The sequence below is a fragment of the Zophobas morio genome, unplaced genomic scaffold (genome assembly GCF_036711695.1).
Source record: "Zophobas morio isolate AGI-343-1 ecotype UQ-CSIRO unplaced genomic scaffold, CSIRO_AGI_Zmor_V1 ptg000017l, whole genome shotgun sequence".
Taxonomy (NCBI): domain Eukaryota; kingdom Metazoa; phylum Arthropoda; class Insecta; order Coleoptera; family Tenebrionidae; genus Zophobas; species Zophobas morio.
Window position 1 is genome coordinate 15,358,913 of NW_026972122.1, and position 27,782 is coordinate 15,386,694.

At 30.8% G+C, this 27,782-nt stretch overlaps 1 protein-coding gene across 4 annotated transcripts in view; it reads left to right on the top strand.

Annotated features, from left to right (window-relative positions):
• Positions 1–27,782, top strand: part of LOC135130696 (dual specificity tyrosine-phosphorylation-regulated kinase 2-like) — a 53,269-nt gene extending 25,487 nt beyond the window's left edge. For all 4 annotated transcript variants that reach the window (XM_064058133.1, XM_064058130.1, XM_064058131.1 and 1 more), the window contains exons 2-10: positions 9,754–9,894; positions 10,348–10,534; positions 15,291–15,454; positions 15,691–15,968; positions 18,631–18,769; positions 24,581–24,752; positions 24,812–24,955; positions 26,230–26,359; positions 26,417–27,782. In XM_064058133.1, the coding sequence (XP_063914203.1) occupies positions 9,754–9,894; positions 10,348–10,534; positions 15,291–15,454; positions 15,691–15,968; positions 18,631–18,769; positions 24,581–24,752; positions 24,812–24,955; positions 26,230–26,359; positions 26,417–26,726 (1,665 nt within the window). In that variant the 3' untranslated portion in view covers positions 26,727–27,782. The remainder of the gene's footprint in view (positions 1–9,753; positions 9,895–10,347; positions 10,535–15,290; positions 15,455–15,690; positions 15,969–18,630; positions 18,770–24,580; positions 24,753–24,811; positions 24,956–26,229; positions 26,360–26,416) is intronic.

A 27,782-nucleotide genomic window follows, 5' to 3' on the forward strand; every position in this document is an offset into this window, starting at 1 on the left:
TATGTCTTGGCGGAATACTAAGAATATTCTTCTGGGACGTGTTATTTTACGTTAATCATTATTTTACAGATTATCATAAACTAATAGATTTTAGATGCATAAAGAACCACTAGTCTTGGATAAATATTTACAATATCATTATTAGCATTTCCGCATTTTAATCGGGAGCCGTAGGTGTGAATACAGTTTCTACAATGCGTTAGATTCTGTATTACTGTTTGTTTACTCATTTGTATTCCAAGCGTTTGTCTAGGTTTAAATTATGTTAGAATTTCATTGCAAGGTAGTACTGGTTTCTGATTCACTACTAATAGAACACAAAGACATATAATCACCTACTAAGAAGCAAAAAGGGAAACTTAGAATTTCTATTTTATGTGGTAAACATAAAGATATCTGAGTCTTTACAATGTCATAAATTCAAACTATTTTAATTTGAATAAACGTACAAAGATTAGTGGTGTAGTTTTGAATAAATAAACTATAATGTCTTTAAATGTTTTTAAATGAAATATTTAATTATATATTGTATCTGTATTTTGTAATTATTACTAGTAGGGGAACGAGGGGCTTGTTGTAACAGTTTTTAGGAAAACGAATATAATTTGGTATCTATTAGCTGTTTGACCATTATAAAAGTATCTATCGGTAGTCTAACTATTCCCCTATTGGACTGAACAGGCAAAAGGTCAAAATTGTTCATCTTCACTTCACACCAGGCATTTTCTTAAAAAAAGTGCATTGTTACAACTTGCCCCGTGGTTGGGGCTAGTTGTAACAGCCATCATACAGGCAGTACCAGTAAAAATAAAGCTGATGTTGATACATATTTAGACTTTATTTTTGAAAAATCAACACAACACTTCATTATATACAATTTTTTTTCAGTAAAACTGAAATAAACTTTTAGAAAAAGAGTTAACATTAAAAATTTGAGTGTTGTCTTCCTTTTTCTTAATATATCTGGAAAGCGATAAATGGCATAGGTCAAAATTTTGGCTCGCTTTTCGTATGCTAGGTATGAGATTTGTAGAAGTGAATTTGGGATAAGTTGTAACATGTTACAACTTGCATCAAAGCTATTGTTACAACATGCCCCGTAGCACAATTTTCTACATTTAATTACATTTCGTCAAAATTATGTGGCTTAGCGTCAAAATGTGTAAGGAATATCAAAGCTGAGTAATTTTTGAGCTACATGCAAAACTAAAAGTTTTAAATTAATTAATAACTGATACGAAAAACCAAATTTTACTAAAGCAATATTTTACATTACTTGGTCAAAACGAGACACGTGCACACATCCACTTACTGCGCTGGCTCAAGGAACAGTGGTTGTGATGACATGATGTCTTATGGTGCAAGAATTAAATTCAGTAAAATACCTGACGTTAAAGAGTTTAAATTGTGGGTAAAAATTTAGTGTTACAACTTACCCCTGTTACAACAAGCCCCTAGTTCCCCTACGTATTTATTTAAGTAACTACCGGTAGCTGATGTTAATCTTGGTAAATATTTATATGTTAATACTTACAAATATTTACTTGTTCTGATTATACCGATTATTATTAATTCAATTACCACTTATCATGCTTAAAACATTTGACTTTGTTCCTACATTATAATTTACAAGTTATGAATTACAGCCGCCAGTACAGTGTAAGCCTACTTTTGACATTGTTCTTTACAACATTCAATGCAAGTTTCGGTTCCCTCCCACGTCCAAGAGTATTAAATACATGAAAAAATCATATAATAAATTTGCAGGTCATCCATTTATATGAGCCGCCTACAGTGTTTGTTTATTACATAAAAAGCAAAAGTTGTCGCTCGTAAAGAGTAAAAAGGGCTGGGTCGAGGATCAGTCCCTGCATGACGCCACTGTCATTCGATTAAAATTCCACTTGTTGTTCATTTTGTCATAATTAATTAATGACATGAGACTCTTTAGGTAATAAATTAGACGCTTCCAAGTGCAATGATCATTGTCAGTGCAGTGTCAACGACATCGAAATTCGTTGCGTGCACTCACAAATAAATAGGATAACCTTAAATTAAAAACAAAAATATATTTGCATAAGTTAGCAGCGTTCATTTTTAATTTTCGTTTTTTATTATTAACGTTCATGTTTCGTGCTTAATTTTTTATTTTAAAGTTATAAAAGTGACCTACTGCATGCAGTTTATTTTTATGTGATTTAATAATATCGTAAGTGGATTCGTTAATAGCAGATGTATACAACTGCGGACACAATAATTTATTATTCTACCCTTTTATTTCTTGTTAAAATTATATTAAGCAACTTCATTTTTATAAATAAAATTCACTTGCGAAAATACGTACAAGTTCATGGTGTTATGAATGTGTCATGGTACAAATAAAAAAGAAAAATTAATGCTTTGGTGCCATTTGTAGATATACCTACACTATTTTGATATAAACGCATCGTTCCCATTTCAACAGGGACCATGCAGCCACTTTTTTAATAAATTAATCAAGGTGCTATATATCTTTAAGTCTTTTGAAGTGGCTGTAATCATTGTAATCATTGCTATCATTAATTACATTATGATACATGTTTTATTCCGATAGAAGAAGATTAGGAATGTATTTAAGAATTGTTATGAAATCATTTTATAATTATATAAAACATTGTGTTTACAGGTTAGAGTAAAATAATAATTTTTAAGTTATAAATTTACTGTTTTGTCTGTTTTAAAGATGACATGAAACCTTTCACTTCCTTTGGCGCCAAAAATGTAAACGATGTTGGAAAGTATTGCAAAATATTAAGAATTTAATAGGTAACTCGCGGATTATCTTATTTTTCAAACAGAACATTCTCCATTTTATTACATTATAAACTTGTCTGTACACAAGGTTGGTTTTTTCGTGTTTTATCTTAACAGTTGTTTAATTGTTATCACTAATATTCTTTTTCGTTTCTAGAATTCATTTAAAAAAATAGGTTCTTTATTTTCTTTTGCTGGTCTTACATCAATTTTGTTTTTCTATTTTTATCTGGCGGACATTATTTATTTCGATTTGGTCGTGTGAAATATTCAAACAGAATTATGGTAGGAAACAAACTGACAATGTCTCAAACAATAATTTTTCATACAAGTGTTTCCATCAGGTGCTTATAAAATTGTTTTATTGTGACTGTTTCGATTTTCAGTTACCAAAAATTGCAAAAAAGTTGCACTCGATTTGTTAATCTCTTTTAAAATTAATAAAAATATTAATGTTGTTTATGTTACAACTAGATTTCCATGTTTCTTTAAAAAATGTCAGCCGTACAACAAAAAAAAACGCTTTCGTAAAATATAAATTTAATGTAGTTATTAAATGTCACAAAAGAATTGAACAGATCTAGCACATTGCGTGAAGAAATTTCAACGATAAATGGGCGAGTGTTTCATGAATAACAAATTTAGCTTATTTGAATTTAATAATTCAATCTTTTTCAACAAAAGTTAACTACTTTAGTCCGACCAGACATTAAATCTCAGTTTTTTGAACTATAATATTAAAAGAACATCCACAGAGCTAATTAAAAAAAAAAGAACTTTTTAACGTTTTCAGAAGCCACATCGAAAAATGATCCAAGCAGCAAACAAATGAAAAACAAATTTGTTTGTGCTCAAGATGTTGAGTAAAAACCCTGTCTTCACGTCTTCTTTAATTGTAAGATATATTTTTCGTAATGATGTGCTTAATGTGTGGTAGGTGTTTAGATAAAAAAAAAATACATTTAAACTGACAATTACGAATGCGTAAACACTCTTTACACTGTTTTGCTCGAGAACATTTTCAGCGAAATTTAATTAATTAAGTAAAATATTCACATCTAAGTGGAATACGTAATTTTTTGGCAACATATTTTAACACTTTTTTTTGTTTTCAGTTGGTGCGTTTATAAAGATAAAACAGTAGCTTTTATAAGAACTTAGATCACATTTCTCCTTTTAAAATATTGAACTATGCCATCTACCAAACGACTACATTTAAACAGCGGAAAAAATACCCAATTACATCAACACAAAAGACTTCCTTTCAAATGTATGTCGGCAATAGACTTTACACTACCTATCTTTACGGTGATAGTCCACGGTCAGCTGTTTCAAATAAATCAGGTTTAGTCGTTAAAAAATAACAGCATCTAACTTATCGTGTTGTACAAACATTTTTATCTTTTCTTTGTATTTATTTATCTACCTGTGCATTACCTACTAATCTCAACACCGGCTACCAAGAAATTAATTGCAACTAGTCGTAGCACGATTACTGAATAACGGAGCAAACTAGCTAACAATGACAAACGATGATCCCGATTTGTAGACAGCAACGGTACATGTACCTTATATCCGCGCTGTATTTCTTCAGCTAATAAAACAAGAAAGCTTTCAACAATAGCGTCTCAAGTCCTTGACACAAATTTAGCTTTTTTACTGCCTTTGTACCGTTGTCAGGTCTGGTGAACTTACCTAGAGCTTACACAGTGTGTTAAAAATGTATGTAGTTGAAAATGGCACTTGATACAACCCTAGATCTCAAAAGCACAACTTTCCCCTTTAGACTACAACATCACGTAAAGATACTATCGGAGTGAAATAGTTTCAAAGGCAAAGCGTGACATTTTGCGAATGTCACAGTTTCCAATGGAGAATGCATGCCAGCAGTGCACACCTGATGGATAAAACATACCTATTTAACAATTTAACTTTTTAATAAGAGAGAAACCACGTTAATTGAAAGTACACTCGTCTACTTCCAATAGTGAAAATCCCCTTTTTATTGCAAAATAATAGCACTTTCCTTAGGTAATTTATTTGCCGCAATTAAACGTAATAATAAATGAACTATTTATTATTAAATATGGCGGCGTAATTGATACTGACGCGGGCTATCTGATAAAGGTCATTATCACTAATGTGTACGGACGAAAGATTTACCGGCTCTATGTCAGACACGCATCATGTTACGCATTTGTTGTTATTGAATCAGACGACATTGTGTTTTACGCAAGAACACAACGATCGTTTAGTAAACACAGAAACATACCTGATAATGTAAACCCACAGCAAAATAATAATAAAGGCTTCAATTGTAATTTTCGAGCTAAGCAGTCGGATCCAATTATTGTATAAATCTGATTCATACATATTCATAACTTGGTAAAGAGTAACGTGAAAAATAGGCTTTCGTGGGAGGATAATAATTTTGAAGGCTGATACAGATTCTATCTCTAAATGTTAATTGTTCTTTCTCTTTCATAGCTAATCTATATGAGCGTGCGATTGATTAAATTATTAATTAGTTTGAAAATATTTTTATCGAGAATAAAATTAAATATTTTTATTGATGTTTTAACTCAGTTTTGCTTCGAACAATTCGAAACTTTCTAATTTTTATTTTACTGGTTCCAAGTAAAAAAGGGAAATATTATTTCATGATCTGATAATTTAGAGGCTTAAATTACCCAAAGATTCAGATTTTTATAAAAAATATATATAAAATTTTGAGGGGATTTCACCACATTTTGGTTAGCATCTACATGATACTCTAAAATACATTTAAAATTTTACAACCCTCGGTCCAGTAGTTTTGCAGATTATCTGTCTAGTAAAAATCGACACAGACGATAGATAGTTTAATGATACGAATATTTTTGGGGCTAGATGTTTGACTTTATAGCGTATACATATAATGTGAGCATATCCAATGAATTCTGAATTGTTAATTAAAAATAAAATAAATTTCTTAACTGACGTTTCATTAATTTGAAGTTTGATAATAAATTCCCTAAAGTTTTACAGCTCAAAGTCTAATTTAAACTTATTTAATCAACGTACACTGTGTATGTTTTTATTATGAAAAGCCACCGTTTCTCCAGGACTAAACAAATGAATTATATATCAATTATTGAGATTTTCTTTACAAAGGATTCAGCAAAATTTAAAAACACAAATATTATTAACTAGGCACATTATAAATAAATCTGATGTAAATAATATGATGTGTTGCTAAAAGGAATATTTTGTCTTAAAAACTAAACATAAGTAAAGGATAAAGCGAAAAATATCGACATAACAGATAAGTATGCTTTTAAGTAAATAATATGTTTAGTAAAATCTGATTTGCCGTTAATGTATGGTAATTTCAAACTCATCAAACCAAATTATTGTTTAAATGTCAAATCTATCTTATAATTGATAAGGTTATTATTTAACAATGAACGTTGCTATCCTAACAGAGAAGTAACTGTTTTATATTAACTTTTTAGCTTCTTCGCACTGTAGATGATGAGTATTGTAGAAAAAATGTGAACAAATTTTGACATATGATTCCTTTAAGCAACACAACCGCAATCTCATTAGGTTCTATAATTATACATATATACAGTTAATCAAATTTGCAATCAATATATTTTAGCTAAATACATAAGGAAGATCACAAAAAGTGTTACATAATTCGACACACTGTTTTATTTTTCTACAACAAAAATCTTTCCAAATGATTACAAAGTTTTTTAACTTATACATTACGTCGGTACTTTCTTGTGGAAGCATTTTTTGTTAAGATGCAAAGGATACAATTCCGTGAGGTGGTTTAGTTTGGTTTATTTTCGTCTAACAGTCTATCGTCACCGAACCAATTACCAAAAATTTTATTAAGCTGATCTGACCTGAAATAGATCGCGACATGATCCGTCGATTATTATGGGTTAAGAATAGGTCTCAACTTTTATCGTTACATAAGGGGGTTATCCAAAAAATAACAGACAAAGAATACAGGATCTATTCTGAATTCTTCATTTGACGCTAGTTCTTAAATTACGTACAGAGAATAACTTAAAAAATAGTACATATATGCAGTGGCGGCTAGTCACCTTTTAAAATGGGGGGTCACCATTTGATTGATTATTTAAATATGAAGGTATAAAACAGGTTGTTAATTATTACCAATTAATAGACGAAATTGTGTGACGGAAATAAATACAAAAATACATTCAATAAAAATAAAAAAGTCTCTGGTTTTGCCATGAACACTTTTATTATTAATAAATTGGGGGTGGCTCTCCCTAAAATGTTTCACTAAAATTTTACCGTCATGACACAGAGGACGATTTTTTATTAAATATTCAACCGAATCCATTATTTTTATTTAAAATTAAACAATTTCACTGGCGCAGAGTGAAAATTAAAACCCGCAATTGAGTTACTACTGGTGGGCACTGTCGGATCAGGACCCGATTCCAGTTTAATACCGCGACTAGACGCACGGTTTCAATGGCAACGGTATAAACAAAACGTCTAAGTGAACCATGATTTGGTCTCCGTCTCTGCTTTTCTCAGCCAGCACTTCATCAGCAATAACATATCATATATTTAAGACACAACAGCTTTAGATGTAAGTTTTGATACATGTAATACAAGTGGGGCGAAATAAAAAAATTAGTTTTGATCATTATGACACAAATTTGCGGATAATTTTTTAAATATTGAAAATTACTATTTTGCTATGTCCAGTGTGTTTGTAGACGTTGTAATTTTGGGGGGGCACGTGCTCTTTTGCCCCCTGGCACCAGCCGCCCCTGCATATATGAATCAATCTGTTTTATCGACACATTTAATTCCCCTAAAATTTTGAAAAACATACCGAGTAAAATTAAAATTATGTAGTACAAATATCAAAATCAATATATCCAACATTTATAAAAACAATCCTGATTTAAGGCAGTGTTGAAATAGTATCTACAAATTATACATACGAGTATATTCGTCTGTAGTATGTATTAATTTTTTTTATTTTAAAACTCAAAAATGAAATATGTATTACTGCGGAGTGTTTAGTAACGAAGTAGCGAATAAATAATTTTATCTGTTAGGACATCTGCTCGATATTTATTCCACATTCGGTGTATTTACAAGTTAAAATATTTCACGAACGCTGCAAAACTTTTGACATATCAGACGCATTTTCATTGAGCTTTTAAAAAAGCCCAAATTGTTGAAATTAAAAACAACGAATATGTCAGACGCAGCAAAATGTTGTAATTTCCACTTGAAATATCCCAAATCAGGAAATTTAAAGCACGTTTTGTCTAACATACAAAGAGAACTTAATTTTATAAAATCTCTTGAGATTATTGAGCTCCTTACGTATATTCAAACTAATTTACCACTAATAATCAATAATAAATAATGACCCTATTCACAGTTTGCGACACAACTGGGATATAAATATCAATGTAAAAGCAGAGCTTGCTGAATTTAATAAATCGACGGTATATTGCAGTTTAATATTTATCTTCTAATTCATCAGAGAGACATTTCCATAAATCTATTAAAACTTGCATGCAGGCTTTGAGACGCACGCTTGCCCGTCGTCGTGGAATATGAATTTAACAGTGATTTAAAGTGAAACAACATTCAATAAAACAATCTACTCATGTAGTTAACAACCATCTACCGAAACTGAAAGTTTTGTCTATATCCACACGTGGAGTTAAAAATTCTGTATAGTAGTTATAAACATCTTTGATCATCATTTTTTCATGCGCTTAAAATTTGCGTATGAATACGTAATACAGAGCGTGGTTTTTGAACATTAAAATGTTATAACATGAAAGTGCAAAAAGTCGCCTGGTTGTCTACTAAAAATAACCTTCACAAGACTAATATTGTCACGCTTGATTTTATACCGTTTTTAGATCATTGTCTGTTATTAATAAAAATCAGTTTCGATCAGTAGTTCGACACGTGTATACTTGAAACCGAAGCTCTTTCAACGTTTTATCCTATTACTTACGCATGATGGATCATGCATAACAAAGTAGAAAAAATATGTTTTTTATAGACTTGTAACTTTTAATGGATCAAACGAAAACTGAAAAAAGTACTTTGGTTAAAATAGTAAGTTTGAGTTAATTAAAAATTGGTCTAAGGTTATTTAGGCAGCACTTCCTACGCTTCTGACGCACGATCAAACAAATCCAATTTTTGGGAAGGATAAGTAGGTACATTTTGATTAACGATTTATCATGCTTATGGCAACTTTGCAATGTTTCCGACTATTCAACAATTTTGATTTGTTTCTCTACTTGTCTACGGTAAAACTTCGAGGCGGATTCATAAATTATGGAAGTATGTTATTTTATAAAACGTAAATAGCATATATTATGCAAAATTTTTGACATAAAGTCATCAAATTGTTGGTAAGAATGAGCAGATAAAGCTTATTTAGCATTCTAGTTATATGTAATGACCTAATAACAAAGGCCACTAAAATAATACTCCTGTAACTTTCAACAAAAGTTAAACATGAATAATAATAATTGACAAAAATTGACAGTTTGGACAATTATGGTTTAGTAGTATTTGTATGTAGTTCAAAACTAAAAACGTAATTTGTAATATAAAACTAATTGTGAAAGAGATAAGCAGAAATTCTTATATTAAGTGTTATCCCACCATAGGAAGATTAAATAGCTATATATAGGACATAATTTAGAATCATGACATTCGCAGAATATTTGATTAATTAATTATTCTAATAATTTGTTACTGACATTGAACTCAATTAATAATGCCTGACTCTTTACATTTTTCGTAAATCTTTTCTTCTGGCATTGTTTTGCTGAAAAAGAATGACAGCTTTCGCTGGTGTTTCTTTTTCCTCACTCAAAAATTCTAGTGTTTTCGCATGCCAACATTTCCATAAAATGATTAATGAATTGTTTTTTATAGAGTCCGGCAGCTCATCACCATAAGGACGTATTGCCAACAAAGTATGGGTCCAAACCACAGACGACGGCATCCGGAAAGCACTTAAAAATCTCTTCTAAAAATGGCCATTCAACATCTAAGACTACGTTTATCCACTCTGAAGTAAGTAGTGATTGAGTTATATTTTAGAAATTCTGTAGCTATTTTAAACAGTAACGTGAATTTTATTGTTCAGAAACTTTCTTGATAACAGCTGAAAGCTCTAATTCGTGCAAAAAGCTTTCAACCTTGCATGTCTATTTTAACCAAAATTAGACCTATAAATAGGTCTGTAATAAAAATTATTGTTATTATAAACATTGACATAATGATAAAATACACAATGCGGCAGTAGATTTAAATGGATTGTTTCGGCGCTTCACCATGTTGTATTACTTACTTATATTTCGTAAAAAAGTTTTGAGAACAACGAAAAGAAAGAATGCGTTTCTTGTATTTGTGACTACTACAACGTAAAACTGCATTTCACTGCGTTATGTATTTTATTCTTATTGTTTAGTTTACGAAACACAACAAAGCGAGCATGTGTTATTTGCTTCAAACTGTACTTTTCAGTTGCCATTATTGGAAAGCAGCAAATCGTCTTCAAGACTTAACCTCAACCAGAGCAAGACAAATTTAACACCGAGCTCACCGATGGTGGATTCATTCCCGGCCATCAATAACAATCCCAGAGGAGTGGAAAATCATGGGACGACAAATAACAATAGAGAAAACAATGGCTTTCCTATGACACCGACGGGTAAATTTCAGTCACATTATTATTTTATGGGTTTCCATTTGCGGTATAATACAAGTCGGCCTTGATTCGACTTCTAAATATTTTATTAAATGAAAAACTGCTAAATACAGAAAAATACGTTGGTGTTAAAGTATCTAAAATCTGTGTTAATAAATTTATTCCAGTGAATAAAAAGTGAATTTACAAAATAAAACGTGGGAACAACTACATATTTTAACGCTAGTTTATTTTGCCCATAATTATCATACTAATTTAGTCAAATTTTACTTTGAGATTAAATATGAGTTTTTTGAACTTTGCTCTAAGTATTATAAAAAGATGTTACATTTGCAAATTAGTTTTAATACCATCAGTGTTAGTTATTTGTGTAGAGAGGCGTCAAAGACTGATGTTTCATCACAAATGTGGGTATTATTTGCTGAGGCGAAGTCGAGTAACCATAACCACGTGATTGTAAAAAATAACTTCGCTGACGAAATGTCGATTAATTTTTTCCTGACATCGGCAGAGTTTATAAATAACTAAAACAACATATTTATCCATTTTTTATTTCTTCATGCTTTCGTAATGGGAAGTGTAGGTTTATTTCTTCAAACTCTTGCTAATTTTGGAAATCAGACTTATTCGTAAAAAATGTAAAGAATATGCTTCAAAAACTAAACTTACATGTATATACTGCACATAGGTGACACGAGTGTAATAATAACTTGCATTAACATAGATTTGCTTTTATACTTTAGTAAAGTTAAATAACTCGTCTTGAAACTACTTTACAGATTTCTTAGAATTTCTCAAACAGGATGGCTTAAAAATTACAAGAATCACTTACTGTATCGATCATCTCAAAAGCGTTTAATCGAATTTACTCGAAGTTCTGAGAAGGTTATTAATGTTATACGCTTTGTAGATTTTTTCACTATACTTAAATGCTATAGCTTTGTGAAAAAAATGTTTTAATGACGAATCATCTAAAAAAATATTGGCGTTTTTGTGGGGTCATCTGGAAATGGCAGACTAAATTATTCATTGTCATTTAGGAACTTTCACCAACTAATTAAACGCTTGAAAATGTAGCGATTATTGATTTCAGATTCGCCACAGTTTTACCAAATTTATTCGTTTATATATTTATGTTGATTTAACTCCACATCGATTTTTAGAAAAATGTTGATGAACAAGTGTTATTAAATGTGCAGAGAAAAAAGCGATTCTGTAGGAGACTGTATTGCATGCCATATTTTTTTAACCTAGTAACACATAATGAGTAAAATCTGAAAAATTATTAAAAGAAAAAATGTAAATAGATAAAAATGGAGAGTCCAATCTTTTTCAATAAGGATATCTTTTTGAAACACATTTTCTGGTTGATGAAATTAAAAATGTTAGATTAAATTTGATGACATTAAAAATTAAGCAATATGTTAACCACATTAAAAATATGTAAATACGTGTAAATAGTGTACGAGAAAATCTGAAACAACAAGTAACGCATGTGCGGATGATTCATTAAATATAATTTTTTAAAATGACGTCTACATCTTGATTCCTTTACTAATAAATATCCTAGATAAGCAGCTATGCTTCCAAAATTCCAGAGAAATTAGATGAGTTATTTTACAAGCATATCCAAAGACTTAAAGCATTTTAATATTACTTAATCAGAAGGAGCAAGCGTCTAAAACAGTATTTTTGAATAAATATTTGGTTTATAATTTTAGAAAATTTTAGTTCGCAATTTTCAAAATTAAAAATAATCTGTTACGAAATATTTGAGATAAAATAAAAATTTGATGATTCGTATGAGTAAAATTAAAAGAAAAAGTAAAGAGATACCCAAATGGGCATACAGGGTTGCATTTAGAGTGAAGTTCCCATTAAAAAAATCCGTTATATCTCTGCAGAAGGGATTTTTTTTTAATTATTTTCGAAGTATAGCCTGGATTTATTTTATTTCAATCTTACGATGTATTGTACAATTCTGTTTATGTGTAAGTGTTGTGGATGGTTACTGTGTTTTAATAATATGTAACTGTTAATTAAATTTTAATCGCTAATTTAGACTTTTTTTGTGATTGATAGTTTATTACAAATTGAGTTGAAAACTAAATTCGAACCCTTGTTATCCACTTTTCAGAAAAAATACAACAGACAGTACTCAAATAATAAAATAAAGCATATTACACCTAACAACACTTTATTTACAAATCCTGTGGATTCTACGCAGGGACGCTCTCAGTTTCAATTTATTCCTTACGGTTTTGTTTACGTTTTTATTGGTTCTAGAGAAATGGAACGTTTCATGTCAGGAACAAAAATATAGGCTGAAGTAATAGAAGTTGATGTCGGGAAATTCGAGAGATTATAATGCAAAACCTGTATCCACCGTCATTCAAAAAACGTTTCCATTAATCTGAAAGACAACATCAGTATCTCATCCATATGTCGAATACAAAATCATTTAACTACATATGCTGAAATTATACATTTAGAACAACTATCGTATGGCATTCGATACCTATGCTATCCAAACAGAGTATAACGAACTTTCTACGTCAAAACTGATTTCAAACTAAAATTACAATTGACAGCCCTTTTTTGTGATGTCTACTGATGATTTTGAATATACAATCATATTATCTGTGAAATTATATCTGATGCGACGCGAAATCTTTGTACCGGACTTTCATACATGTTTCTTACATCCAGTAACCCGTGAAATTTAAAAATTTGCAGATTTGCCACTTCTTTATAATGGTAGATTGTTTTAAAGTTTTAATTGTTATGGCTAAAATGTCATCTATCACAATAAGTGTTATATTTGAACTATCGTTGGAATTTATAGTTGCATAATACGAAAGAGGTGAAACAAATCAGTGCCCATTTGGATGTTAGAATCATTTATGAAAAAATCGTTTTATTTTGCCTATTAGTCGTGGTACTCGCATTTGTGTAATATTTAAGATTTTATTGATCTTTATTAATAAGGAAAATACGGTTTATTATTAAAATCTTAGATGTCTCAGCAATGTTACGGTTTTATAAATACTTACATAGATCATAATTATTAAAAAGTAATGATGATAATAATAATAAACCCTCTTACAATACCGATGTTGGCTCTGGAAGTGAAAACAAATAAAAATATATGATCTAATGCCTCTTTTTAATGTTTAGAAGTTCGTCACATGGTCATTTCTCATAAAAACAAAATTTTAGTTCATGGTCGTGGGATATGAATACTTACTACTCCATTAAATTATATAATATAGAATGTTTATAACATCGATTAAAACGTCAAACTGTTGATGAAAAGTCAAAGATGTCTAACTTGCCGTATGCAACAATACTGACTACTCAACTTAAATGGACCAACATGTAACGCTAGTTTCACAATTTCATTATTATCCTCGTTTCAACAATGCGGCAAAAGTCGTCCTGATGTTGCCATAAGGGCACTGTTTATTTCCACACACTTAGACACAAATGCTTCCCAAAATAGTAACGTTAAGAGTGCAGAAAATTTCACTCAACAAAAATGTTTCTGAAATGTTTTTCACTCAGTCACTGGTTACACAGTTCCGTTAGTTGAGGTTAACATTTTACTTTTTTTTAATAAAGTGTAGGAGAAAATATAAACTCGTAACTCAGCCATATTCCAAAGAAAAAGACAGAAATGGGGACTCCTGATTATATATGTGTATATGATTGCAGTGAATAGGTCAAGATTTTTCTTTTATAATCAGATAAAAAGTTAAACATATGGGTAGGTTACATGAGAAAAACTTTAACCTGTAGAAAATAATTGTTACTTTCCTAGCGTAAACTAAGGAAATATTGTAATCGAGTTCATCGGGCAACTAGCTACTTTTTTTAGTTTAATAACTATCGTGTATAAAACAAAATATCATATGATCCAAAAAATTTGTATTTAGAACAGGCTCTAATTAATACATGGCAAGCTTATTCTAGTTCTTTTTAATAAACATTAGCTTTCTGTCTATCATGCTCGACGTGCAGTGATCACACCCTACCCCGAATACAAATTTTGTGGATCATGTGGTATACTTCGATATTGGCTATGCCTTCAGAACAGTACGCCGAAACTAGACCTAGTTTGTTTACGTGAATAAACTAATCACTATCATCGATAACTGAAATGTTTTTGATGGACAATATACTGTATTGAAATCGCAGGGAATTTTTAAATAAAATAGCGACGTTTATACACTGACGATAACAGGAATAAATGTTCTCTAGTATTTTACTATTTTACAATAATAGAAAGAAATTGTTTTCTTTGTTGGTGGGATATGTACCTGAAATTAGTGGCTATACGTGTAAATTCGTGTACCAATAAACAAATCAATAAATAAAATAAAAAAGTTGACTGTTTGGGAGCCATAATTTTTAAAGTTACGTACATCATAAAGGTATAACTTTGAAAAGTAGTTTTAAGTCAACTTTAATCACGAAAAATTATGCAGATATTTTTATTGTAGGCACTTATTTGAACATTCCCGACACGCACATGCTAAAGTTTCAAATGACCCAGGGTAAACAGGCAGTTTCGCGTTTGATAAATGTTTGGAACATTTTTCCCTCCCATTTTGGGTTTAATAACGTATCCATTAATTAAGCTTGGAATTCGAGTGAGGGAATGTGTGGAATATTGTTGCGCATAAACCACAAGTTGCTGCTATTTATTCGAGGAAAACATTTGTTTTCGATAAATAAAATTTTCATTCTATCATTCCAGAGGCTCTTCGGCTGTACGGCAACCGTCTAACAGAGTATGAGAAGACTGAAATAGAGAAATATTCCAAGATCTGGTATCTCGGGCTGAATGCGTGCAAAATTCATGGGGAACAAGGCGGATCGCAGAATAGCGGCTACGACGACGAAAGTGGAAGTTATATCAAGGTAAGTCTTAGAAATGATCGTCGTAACATTTTCAAGCAAAATTAGCGACGTCTCCGGTGCAACTGTAAACCGAACAATTTATCATAAAATTTATTCAAGACATTTATCATCAGTTTAATTCAGTTCCCAGCGCTTCGATCCCTAACTTAATCATAATAGTCCCGTCTTTTACTTTAATAATCGTTTTCCATAATATGCGTGACTGTGTTGCCTTAGTAAATTCTTAATTTATTCAGGTTCTGCACGATCACATCTGCTACCGATACGAAATTCTAGAAGTTATTGGGAAGGGTAGCTTCGGACAAGTGATCAGGGCATTGGATCACATGACCAACAAACATGTTGCCATCAAGATTATCAGGAATAAGAAAAGGTTTCACCATCCAGCTTTAGTCGAAGTTCGCATACTCGATCACCTCCGAAAGAAAGACAAAGACGGAAACCACAACGTTATCCACATGTTAGAATACTTCAATTTTAGAAATCATCTCTGCATAAGTTTCGAATTATTGAGGTTAGTGGTTTCTTTTTACGTCGCGTGTAACAACTCCTAATCAAAATTTCAAATACGAATCTCGTTATTTTCATGACGATAAGTTTGCTGCTTACTCACTTAGACCGTACGCGAATGAATTTATTTTGAGATTCATTATACTAAAATATTTAAGATAAGAACGACTACCGCAATTTTATATGTAGGTTTTCGGCTCGTTTAGTTTTTATTTTAATGAACCTAAAATATTTGTGTGTGTTTAAAAAACGGCATCAACAACTTCAACTCAAATAAAACTAAAAAAAAAAATCTCATTATTTGTAAAAATATGTTTCATTAGGCTGTGTTTAAGACTAACAAATAGTAGTCAGTTATGATCCTACAACAATTTTCTATGTGTTAACGATTCGCGATATTTTCGTCGTCTACCTTAACTACAATTTTTTGAAAACACACTAAAAGTTTCTACCGTCAACTTTACATGTATGTGCATGAAATCGAACATTTGTCTACAGTAAATATGACGACAGACATCGGAATACAGAAGAAAACTTTATAAATTTCATTAAAAAATTATAACGGTTCCATAAATTTTGAAATGTTTATAAATTTCCAATTTGTTCACTTAGTAGTTTACGCTTGTTTTTATTGATCTTTTGGTATATTGTCCTTTTTTACAAAGGTGGATATATAGCTAATAAATAAAGACGAAGAGAAACTAATTTTTTAGTTCTAGGTATTTTGTAGACATTTATTATTATTAGTTTCGTATTATCGATAAATAGGTTTAAATATATTAAATCTATTCGGTCAGTAGTTGTCACTTTGTATAGTGATAGACATGTGCAACACACAACAAAAATTTACATATTAGATTCTTTAGGTTTTTTTTTTGCAATAGAATAAGTAATTAAAAGATTTATTCATTTAAAGTAAATTTTAAATAAGAAAAATTTACAATGTTCCATACTAAACATGTTTTCTATTTGAGAAAAACAGTTTTATATGAAATAATAACACTCTCAAAGAGGGTGTGCAAGAATTAAATAATTTTTTGATGTTAAGTTTCAGCTTTATAATAACGAATAGATAAAATCTGAGATTATATTTCTAATAACATGACAACCCAAAATCAGTTCCTTAACAATAATAAATGAGACAACTCAGAGCACAAAATAGCATTTTTGAAAATTATGGAAGTATATAAGTCGTTCGCGAAACGTATTCTTATGTGAGAAGTACTAGTTCCACTAAATTCACGAATAACTATTTTTATAGTATAGTCTTTACAATACTTTGTTAGTGTTTTATGTGTTTAAATAACAAAAAATTACTCCTATTTATTTTAAAATATATACAAAACCGCTACTATAAATTTGTAAAGTAGGTCAATACCACTCGTCCTATGTAAACAAACAACTTTATTGTATATTCTGAATGTTTACACGATCTAATGTCGAATATTTACAGACTAAATGATGGGTTTATTATTGCTATATTGCCACCATTATATGCATTTTGTACCATAAAATCAAACAGAAAATTGACAATTTGTGCATATGTTACAAAATTTATTACTTGTGACTGTTCTCCATAATTTTTATTAGGAATTTTACTTTATGGTCAATAATATTAAAAACAATAAAAATTATGTAACTAAAATTAGGTAGGTGGACACTTGAATGAACAAATAAAAAATATTTATTTTGCAGCGGCTATTATGACAATTTTACATAAGGTCACATTATTTTAAACTCAATACTTGTTGCTGATGACTTTCTTTGTTTATTAAATCTTCTTTGTTAAGACGTTTAGTTCCAGCAAGACTGACCATATATATCTTAAAATAGCTAAATTAAAAAAAAAAAACTCGCTACCAACAAACTTTGATTGGATTTTCATTTATATGAGGTGTCTAAATAAAAACCTGGTCAAGAGTGTTATATCACCAGATTTTGTTTTTTTTTCCGTATGTCGTTTCCGAAATGAATTTTAAAAACTGTCAACGGCTTGTCACTTTGACTGCTGTGAACTAATAATCATTAAACTGAGTTTGACGTCGAAATGACAACTGTCACGAACACGATGACAAACACTACGACACTCGGAAAAATCCTAAAGAAAGAAAGCAGCGCTCTTGATCAGGTTTTTAATTAGACACCCGTTATAAGTAATGAAGCTCCAATGAATCAACCACATTAATTTTTCAAATCTTGAAACTTTCTTCCAACCCTACTTTCACAAAAAGCTATACCTAGTCCGAAATATGATTTAAAAAAATGTATCTTCAGTTCCATTTTTCTCCTTGTTTTCCAGAACATCCTGTAGTACTTGAATTAAGACATTAAAAGAATCGCACCCATACATGTAAATCGCCCAATTAACAATATAACAATGCATTTATGCTCGAGCTAGGCTTCCTGTAAAACAACAACGAATATTTGTGATCGTGACAATGCCATTAACAACTTCCTTCGAACTAAGAAAACCCAATAAAGACAGTTCATTACCTGGAAGGAAACAACCAGCAAAGATTAATTTGCTGCGTGGCGTTGTAACTTTGATAACCTTCTCTAATAGCAGCACTTAATGAATGTATTAATTAAAATCAGGAGTTTTGTTACATGCGCCATATTTTCATTTTCTTGCAAAGAGTTAAGCTTACAACCAAAATTTATTACAGCCTTAATCTCTTCGAATTGATTAAGAAGAACAGCTACCAGGGATTTAGTTTAAATTTAATCAGAAGGTTCGCCAATTCCATGTTGAAATGTCTCAGGTTGCTCCAGAAGGAGAATATTATACACTGCGACCTCAAGCCGGTAAGTTACCTAAATTTACATTTGAAAGTAGCAGATGTCATTCCAAGAGCCCACATTTTGCGATAAATCAAAAATTTGACAAAGACTTGAATTTTGAAATGTAAATGGATGTTTTATTTATTGATCTGGGTTGTCGTTGATTTTTTGTAGTCTTAAATAAGGTGTTTTGTTTATTATATCATAATTACAAAAAATACATATCATATCTACTTTTGGTAAAAGTGTAATTTCTGTAACAAGGTAGTAATACTCACACTATTTGGCCTGTCACTCCAATTACCTCCAAGTCGTAAGATTGTAAATTTATGACAAAGTAAAACGGAGACTGTACGTGGATAGCTGGCATTCATATGGAGATACTTTTCCGCCAGATTTAACAAGCACCATTTCCATGGAAAATCTCCATAAAGCAATTCGCAACCATCACGATTCATTATGTCACACAAAAATGTAAAATGTGAAAGTTCGCCTTGAATAACTTCCAAAATTATCTTTGTATAAATAAACGACAATAACCTTTTTTTATATTCTGGACTTATTTAGCAAGAAGTTAATGGTGTGTGATTATTGCGGAAAGATAAAGGTCGCGAGGGTAATGACAACTTCTAACGTGTGACGTAAGTATCGTCATAACCGGTGTTCATTGTTGTGTGACGAAGAACTCAAGTGTGAAACGTCACTTTGTCTAGAGTTGTGACGTTAAAGGTCTATTTGTGAGTTCACATATTGTCCTTGGACTCCTTTTTAACTAAAATGATTCTAAATTGATAACAACGATCGGTGTTCGATATTGAGTCAAGGACAGCTTTTATGAGTAGATGAGTGACATACTAAAAAGATTTTATTAATAGCCACCACGCATACAATCAAAATTGTCTTTTCTTTAATGTAATAAAATTATTATTCAAATTTTAAAAAGAAGCTAAAAATAAGTGCAGTAGTTTTTATATTTTAAAATCAATTCTGTAAGAGGTTCGAAACTACGTTAATTCGCACGAAACAAAGAACGTGTAAGTAACGATACTTGTGTTTAGTTGTTGAAACGTCATATGAAGGTATTTTGTTCTTTTTACACTCAAATTAAATTAATATAATATCACTAGAGCTAAAAAGAACAATGTAACGAATTAAAATTGTTTTAAATTTTAATTATAATTCTAAGAATTGCCCAGGTACATTATTTTGTCGTTCTGAACACATTTTTATCGAGCATTCACCAAAATGAGAAGGTTCTCTTTTCAGTTATAGCATTGTGGTATGGTATAACATACAAAAAATTCGTACCCGTATTGCCTCTACTGCTATCTCTGCTGTTAATTTTATTCTATTTCTGATCTACTTAAAATTAAGTTTTTTCACACGAAATTTTAGCCTAATGTAAGTACAAACACATGTAGTAGTAGTATTGTCAACATTATAATAATCTCACATCTGTCCGTTTTGCCTATTTGGCATTAATAAATAATTTGTTGCTACAGTTAGTAACTAAGTGGAAACTGTAGATTTATTTTTGTCCTTCTGATTCTGTCTTGTGTTCGATTTCACGTAATTGTATTTTCAAGGATGGGTAAACTGCAATTTGTTTTATAAACTTTTCATTTAAACTGAAGGAAACAAGATTTTAGTGCAGTTTAAACAAATCTTGTGCTCTTATTAGTAAACTAGTGCAAATCTGAATTATTGTGCGTAACACCCTGCACACAATTGAAAAATTTGATGTTTTAGTAATATTTTCCCAAGAAGAATATTTGAAGTGGTTAATCTTGAGCACAAATTTTATTACAAGCTTACATTTTAAATAGCTTATAATTTGTAAAATATAATAAATTTGGGCTTACTCTTCATTTCTACCCTGATTTCATAACATCGTCGCTTACCCTCAAGTAAAATTATTACGGCTTGAGATAGGAATCCTCGAAGTTTGAACATTCCATTTCCATAATTTGTACCAATCATGAAATATGTATATTTAAGGTGAACTTTTACTTTACAAATAATCCTTTAAAATCATACATACGCGCTCGTTCTAGATACCTACTCGGTTGTCGTCTGAAAACCAGGCTTTTATACATATACCCGCAAAATTATTAATGGATAATTTGTCTCTCGATAACGATGGCTTGAAACCTAAAGCAACATTAGAATAAACATCAATCAGACAGATACCGGCTTGAATATATTTCAGAGAGGACGCTTAACGATGTTGACACTGAACCCAACGCACCCCTTAAATTCAGTTTACCTTGTGAATTAATTGCATCATGATGTTATTCGATGAGGTAGTGAAGAAAGCTTTTATACATTGCGTGCTTTTAAGGGTTGATCTCTACACTCGCTACTAAATTACCAAATTAATTTTGTCGGGAATTCCAAATTAGTCCTAGTGTTGAAGATTACAAAGGCTTAGTACAATAACGGAGACAAGGCGATGACAATGGCGAAGACAAAGCTCGGTCTTACTTTATTTGGAAGAAAAAGTTCAGCAATTTCCTTCAATTTTACACGCCCACATTAATTTTGATTCAGTCTGACGGCTTAATAGATTACTATTCTTTCTAACTTAGAGATGGCTATATTTATATCCTCTGTGCGAGGTTTTTGACCCTGTAAGGCGTATTGTACTTTTATTAGACTTCAAATAATATTATTAAATTACTTACATTGATAAAGGAGCCGGTTGGTTAACAAGTGGAAAAAATACATTTTCCTTGTTGCGAAAATTGATATTAATTGCTTGAGTATTATGTTCGGCTCGAAAGTCTAATTGTGAGTGCATTTTCTGGTCATTTATAAAATATTACCATTACAGTTTTTAGGTCTGTTTATTTAGCTAGTAGATAAGTAATGATTTCTGAAACATCAAACTTGTAATAATTAAGATCTAATAACATTTACTGCTTTCTCTGTTTTTATAATAATAATCTTTACTCGGGCTCAGGGTTTTGACTTAACAAAACAATCCGTTTACCGACTCCCTTATGTTAAGAGGAGTCCCTCATTATTAAGACTTATTGTTACGAAATTTTAAATATAACTTGTTCACACCTTTTGCTCTATAATGCAGAACAGTTTCTGATCATCTCCTTTCTAGCATTTTGGTGAAATTTTTCGTCACGTATTTAAAAAATCAATATCTTTATTGTTATGGAAATTTCGTAACGCAGATGTCACCACTGTTTTCAGCTTACACAACTCTATACATTACCCGGGAAACGTTGTCGATTTTTTTTGTCGAAAATGAAATACCCACACTAAAAAGAAACTTGTGTCGAAGAACCTGCTTTTGTTGTTTCTCACTTTCAACAAAAGACATCGACAACGTTTTCCACATAAGTTGTAAGCTGAAAACAGTGGTGGAAACGACGTTTCGAAATTTCCAATAATTGAGATATTGATTTTTAACAATACGTGATGAAAAATTTCACCAAAATTTTAAAAAGAATGATGATTTAAAAAAACTGCCTCCGTGTTATCTAGATAAAGTTGTTGACAACTTATATTTAAAATTTCATAGCAATAAGTCTGTTCATAATAGTGGATATACTACATTCTGAAGATGTATTGAACATCCTGCAAGTGAAAAAGGTAGGGGCTCGTATTAAACTGTTAAAAAAACTACTCTTACGATATACTTAGAGAAAGTTGTGGACAAGTTACATATAAAATTTCACAATAATGAACGTTTTAATAATGGAAATCTTACATTCTGAAAATGCACTGAACATCCCATAAGAGCCAAACGCAACGACTGGCCTTAAAGACAAATCCAGATTAATAATGAATGAGTTTACTTTGCCGCCACACATATACAGTCACAAACCAAGAAACTTGTTATCAGACTCCCCATTTGTTTATTTGATAGGCGTATTATTATCAGAATCAGCTCCCATACGGTATCGAACACAAGCGAGGACTTACAAAAGTAAAAAGAATGAGTCTCAAAATAAGGTCATGAAGACACTGGTAATTATTGTTTTAGCAAATTTGGTAACAGTATTCAATCACATTAACTATATTATAAAAAAATTAAAATAAACTTCCAGAACCTTCTTTGTACTTCATTTAGACCATTTACATTTTCACAAAAAAGGTCAATATACGATACAAATACACTCGTGCTTAAAAAAAATTGTGCGACGAAAATGGTATTGGATATTATTCGATGAGGAAAACAATGTAAAAATCTGTAGAAATGCCATAACTGCATAATACACTCCAGCCATTTGAATTTAGGAAAAAAGTAAACAAATAAATTTTATTCCATATCACACCTCGCCTTAAGAGGAGTCCCTCCCTAACTTTGCCTCATGGGATTTTCAGAACATAATAGCTCCTAATAGACCTAGTTATTAAATTTAAATGTACCCTCTCCACACCTTTCACTATATAACGCAAGAGTTAGCATTTTGGGGAAATTTTTCATCACGCATCTTTAAAAATCAATATCTCTATTATTTATGGAAATTGCATAACGTAGACTTCACCACTGTTTTCAGCTTACAGAACTCTATCCGTTACTTGGGAAACAATGTCGATTTTTTGGTCGGAAATGACAAGAAAATAAATCGGCAATGTTTTCCATGCAGCGTGTAAACCTTTGTAAGCTGAAACAGTGGTGAAAACCGCGTTCCGAATTTTTTTACAAATGTTTGAGATATTGAATTTTTAAAATACACAAAGAAAATTTTCACTAAACCTTCAAAAACAATGATGATGGTAACCTGTTAAAAAAACTGTTGTGTCGAATAAGTTGTGGACAATTTATATTTAAAATTTCAAAACAATAAATCTGTTAATAACGGAGATATTACATTCTGAAAGTGTAATAAAAACCCCGCCAGTCAAAAAGGTAGGGTCTCGGCTTAATATTTATACATAGTATTATGCATTTATTTTCACCTAATATTGACAGCACTGTAAAAATTACATGTTTGGTTCAAAATGATTACAATAGTAATAGTTATTATAGAAGTATAGCTTACCAGTCCGAGGAAATAGGAGTTCATGAGCAACGGCAAATGTTTATTGAATTATTTAAACGGAGAGGGCAATAAAAAACACGATCAGAGGTGGCCGTGGATTTTTGAAGATTTATTTGTCTTTGATAGAATTTTTGGCCAATCAGATCATCGTCAATTGGAAAGTTTGAGTTTAAAATGCAATAATCAACGACATACTTTTAAAAATTCATAGCTGTTTTGATCGTTTTTTATTGTTCACTCGTAAGTAAATTACAATTAATTATGTTAGTAAAAATAAAAACTATATCTATTTCGATCATTAAAGAGACGAGTATTTACAGAAAATGAAGCGACGCTTCGGCAGTAAACCGTAACCAAACGTTAATGCAAAGTAGGAGTGAGCTGCTCTCGGAGATTTGTAAACTTTAGGGAACGAAGTTTTGTTACTTGTTTAGCTTCCTTATGAATTTACTCAAAACACAGTTACAAATATTTTACGTAATTTTGCTTGTTTCTGCTAACGTAATCCGCTCATTATTCACTTTAATTGAAAGCGACTGAGATATAACTTCGGAGATATTTTGCGAATTTTTTACAAGCCAGCCTGTCAATTTGTAACAAACAGGAGTTATAAAACTACACTCGCTCGATATCTACTTGAAATTTAGTTAGGCCTAGTATAAATCTGAGGGATGGAAGACGTGGAAAACTTCATACATAATTCAACATTGAAATTAGTGTACCGCCAAGCGAAAGTAAAATGCGTTTACGGAACACATAAACACACAACTAAGCTTTTAGCGCGTTCCTATTTTTCTGGCATAATGACATTTTTATCAATTTTTTACAGGAAAATGTTCTATTAAAGCAGAGGGGAAGCAGTTCGATAAAAGTAATAGACTTTGGAAGTTCATGTTATACAAACCAACGGGTATACACTTATATTCAATCACGTTTTTATCGATCCCCAGAAGTAATTTTGGGACTTACTTACGGGACTCCCATCGATATGTGGAGTTTAGGTAAGATCAAAATTGGAACAATTTTATTGGGAGGTAATATTTACTTTGCTTTTGTTTAGGTTGTATATTAGCAGAATTGTATACCGGTTACCCACTGTTTCCTGGTGAAAACGAAGTTGAACAACTTGCGTGTCTCATGGAGGTGCTGGGACCACCACCTGATGAACTTATAGCTGTAGCCACAAGAAAACGACTATTTTTCGGTAAGTGTAAAAAAAATACCACAATGATTAAATCAGCAGCAGATTAATTTTCCGAGCTTTTTTGTTGGCTTAGATAAATCGATGATATTCTTTCAAAATTACTATTGGCACAGTAAATTAGTTGGCAATAGAAGTGATTTAAAAAAAATCTTGGGATTGATTGTAATAGTTACGTTCGAGGTCATCGATAATGAAGATGACCTTTATTTTTCAATTGAGAAAGCTACGATAAAAATCACATACATAATGCCCAGTAACAATATATCGATTTAAGAATACACAGTTTTATATGTTCGTATCCTTTTATTATTTAGCTGCAATTAAGTGTTATGTACTAGTGACCATATCACATTTTTTAAGTAACCACTGCATTTTTTTGTTGATTTAAATAGATCTGCTGGTTGTCTAAATCACAACACAAAAATGTCCATTCCTTGGTAAAATTTGCTTTGTAATAATGGAAAATCTACCTAAACAACAAGTTGTCTTTTAATAATTTAGTATAACGTTACTATGAATTATCTGTACTATTATATGTGTGCATTTCTAATTACAATGGACTGGTTTAATAAGTAATTAAAAAAATATATAAAGATTTAAACTTGCATAATTATATAATGTTTTCACTGTTAGAGACTTTTATATGTCTTAAATTTAAAATTTCCAGTAAATTTTGTAATTTTTTTCAGATATATGTTTTTTTAATTCATGTAGGTACCTTTTCTCCGATCCTTATCTTCTACTTCATTTTTCTGTTCATAAAATTTACAAATTTTTTTTATTTAATCATAAAGTCTTGGAACATTAGTCATTTTTAGCAGAGAATGCATGTCTGATAGTAGGTTTTCCGGAAACTTCAGTAAAGTTAAAATTAAATCTTTTCTTTAATATTTATATTTCTCCAGTGCACGTACAAGTTCGAAAACCTTTAACAGATTGTGGTGTTTTTTAACTTCGTGAGAAAAGTTAAACACAAAATGTTTGTTTCTTCTTGCATTTCAAACCAAAATCGTTTTCATTGTAAAGTATAAGCCAATTCATACTAAATTTGGTTTCTGCACAATGTTATTTCTATTTTTAATTGATCATGCAAAAAATCTATTAAGCAAGTTATGTTTTGCCCATGTAAGATAATACTGTAAACCTCGGCCTTCGGCTCAGTCAGCAAATTTTTTAGTCTTAGCTAACAATAAGCACTGCCGTCCTTGACACTTGTAAATAACGATTACACAGCTTTCAAATTTGTATAAATTATTTGAAAACACTTGTTGCAGATTCGCGGGGAAATCCTAGATGCATCACAAATTCGAAGGGACGAAAACGAAAACCAGGATCGAAAAGTTTGTCTATTGCGTTACGCTGTGATGATCCGTTGTTTATAGATTTTATATCAAGGTGTCTTGAGTAAGTTCTTTTTTTTTTTCACTACCTTTAACATTACTAAAATTCGAATTTTTATAGATGGAACGCCAAGAAGAGGATGACACCCGACGAAGCACTGCGGCACGAGTGGATCCTCTCTGGCACTTCTGGTTATCCAAAATCTGGAAGTGATTTAAGACATAGTCATTCCGAAGTTAATGTGGGGCACGATAGTCACTCGTCTAGTAGCACGTCTGGTAGTAGTCATTCTCGTATTCATCACAAAAGTGTTGCACCAAAGGGTGATAAAGTCAAGGCCAAAATTTTAGATACTAGATTACATGATAGTACTTCTAAATTAGACTCAAACTTGAATGACTCGGGAACTTTTCTTCCCCCGATTCTTTAGTCAAGTTTTAAAACTAATGGGCCAACGATCTCCAATAAGACCAAGTTTTATGGTAGACTTTAGTAAACTAGATATTTGTTACCAAAATGTTGGTTGGAATTGGAAACAATAACAGTTTCAATAATTCAAAAGACGTATTCATCCTAAATGTGTGAAGATTTATAATCTTTCAGGTGAAATACGGATCTCAATTAAGTAGATGGAATGTTCAATTATTGAAGCTGCTATCTACTGTTGTAGATTTTTAGTACAATCATAAACGTATTAAATATAGAAACTTTTTCTTCTATCTAAGCAAATCTGTTATCAAAATGCTATAAAGATTGTTGTGACTGATACATATTGCCTAAATGTATAAAAATAAGCTATACTAAATGATTAGAAATGAGACATAAATATTGATTGTTAAAAGCTTGATATTATTCTTTACGTATTATCTTATACTTTTGATATTCGAGTTTTGCTTACGATTTCTCTGTTACTATACTGTCTATTACTAAGCTTCCAATTCAATGTAATGGAGAAATTGTTACGTTCCATCAATTAATCGTGCTGTTTAATAAATTTTAGTAAGACCTAAGTAAGATGTTTAACCATATAACAATGAATAATTTTAACGTAGTTATAGATTTTTTTAAATTTGTTACTTTGTATCCGTCATTTACTTTACAATCATAATTGCCAACATATATTATTTAATAATGTATTAAAAATGTTGTACTAATGTAACTTAATGTCCTATAAATGAAAGCGTGACCCATATACATTTGGTCACATATCTTACATTTACTGTAAATTCCCCAATGTGATATATATTGATAATATTATATAGTAGCCTAACTAGTAGTTTCCTAACTAGTTGACCATTTACAAGGTATTTCATAATCAAAGTAAATCCTCTCGGTTGACCACAAATTGTGCACTTTGATAATTTCATAAGAGAAATTTTAAATTTTACACGTAAACACTGAATCATAAAGTTTTGAGTTTGCTTAAAATATAAAGATGTAACATAATGTTGTAAGTTCGTTAAATAAGACTGAAATAACATAGAAA